Raw genomic sequence first — 1,314 nt, forward strand, 5'->3', positions numbered from 1 at the left:
AGTTCCCAGTGTTTCCGTACGCTGCACCCCCAGACCCGTGGCCATGCCGGACCTGTTTATCCTCGAAATCTCCTCTTTGACCCTACCGTGCTCTTCCATAACCTTGATTAACTTTCTCTGACCCTCACACAGATCTTCTTGCGCGCCCGTATACATCGCATGCATTCTGTCCAGCAGCGTTTTCACCTCATTGGCCTTCCTGACTCCCATGGCCGACCCAGCGCAGACATTCAGAACTGCTTCCATAACAGTCACGAAGCCGCCGGTCTCCTGGGTCGGAGGGAGATTGATGTTGGACGAAATATCGGAGTTGTTGTCGATAGTCATTCGATTGACGAGAACCGAAAACAGTCACTAAGAACCGAAAACAGTCACTGGAACCGAAAACAGTCACTAAAAATGTATTCGAGGGAATGTATTCGTAACTCCATGCTCAGAGAAGTCATGGTCTCACAGATAAAATACCCCGTAACATTCGCGGACTTTTCGATGGCTGAGGTGACAAGCTCGATGTTGAACGGAATCAGGGCATCATTTCCTGCCTTGTTTGCCTCTCGTGCGGGCAAATCCGATAGTACAAAGACCATGAACTATGCAGTAATTAGTAGATACTGTCTACGGCATCTCAGGCGATATGTACGAAAAATGTTATGCTGCATATATGTCAATGCAATGCGCGTCAATCTTCCCCATGTGCACAGTCCCGCAGGTGGATGAGCGAGTGAGTCGTATGTGACGCTCCTGTACCAGGCTTCCGACTCGCTCGTCCCTGTTGTCGGGAAAGTCCCGCTATGTAACACACTATGTCATAATGTCTTAGCACAGTGTCCTGGCTTCAAGTACAGACTGTTCTTCTCCGCATTTTGTACTTTCCATTTTCAGCCTGAACGATGTTGCTGGACCCTGTGACTTGTCTTCGGCACCTCCAATGTGTGCCATGGCACTTTTCTCTCGATTGGACGATATGCCCCCGCAATATTCCACTTTTGATGAATACGACCCCTTCTTGGAGGAGTGCCCTCCTTTCGACCCAACCCTAGTTTTTGCAGGTGACCACTCACTTATAGAGGCTATTAAAAAAATCGGACGAGCATGAGCTAATACAAACTATTCACGACTATGAGGTGTCCCTCACAGAATTTCTGGGCTGAGTTTTGCTCTGGAAACCCTGTTTCTAATAGATAGTTTCGCCAGGCTATCCTGCCAATGATTCTGCTCATCAATCTGATCCTTTTGATAACTCCCCAGCAGTTCGCATGGTTCAGAATATCAAAGAAACCTCAATGGGCTATCTACTATCCCCGAAATGTCGGG

General features: G+C 48.1%; 1 protein-coding gene across 1 annotated transcript; it reads right to left on the reverse strand.

Moving 5' to 3' along the window:
- Positions 1 to 86: 86 nt before the first annotated feature.
- Positions 87 to 327, reverse strand: Pmar_PMAR007751 (hypothetical protein; the record flags this gene model as incomplete). The annotated part of the gene is made up of 1 exon (XM_002773183.1): positions 87 to 327. A coding segment is annotated over one exon (241 nt), but the record flags the coding sequence as incomplete, so codon positions are not given.
- Between the last annotated feature and the right edge of the window lie 987 nt (positions 328 to 1,314).

This window comes from Perkinsus marinus (assembly GCF_000006405.1).
Source record: "Perkinsus marinus ATCC 50983 genomic scaffold scf_1104296959220, whole genome shotgun sequence".
In the NCBI taxonomy this organism is placed as follows: Eukaryota; Perkinsozoa; order Perkinsida; family Perkinsidae; genus Perkinsus; species Perkinsus marinus.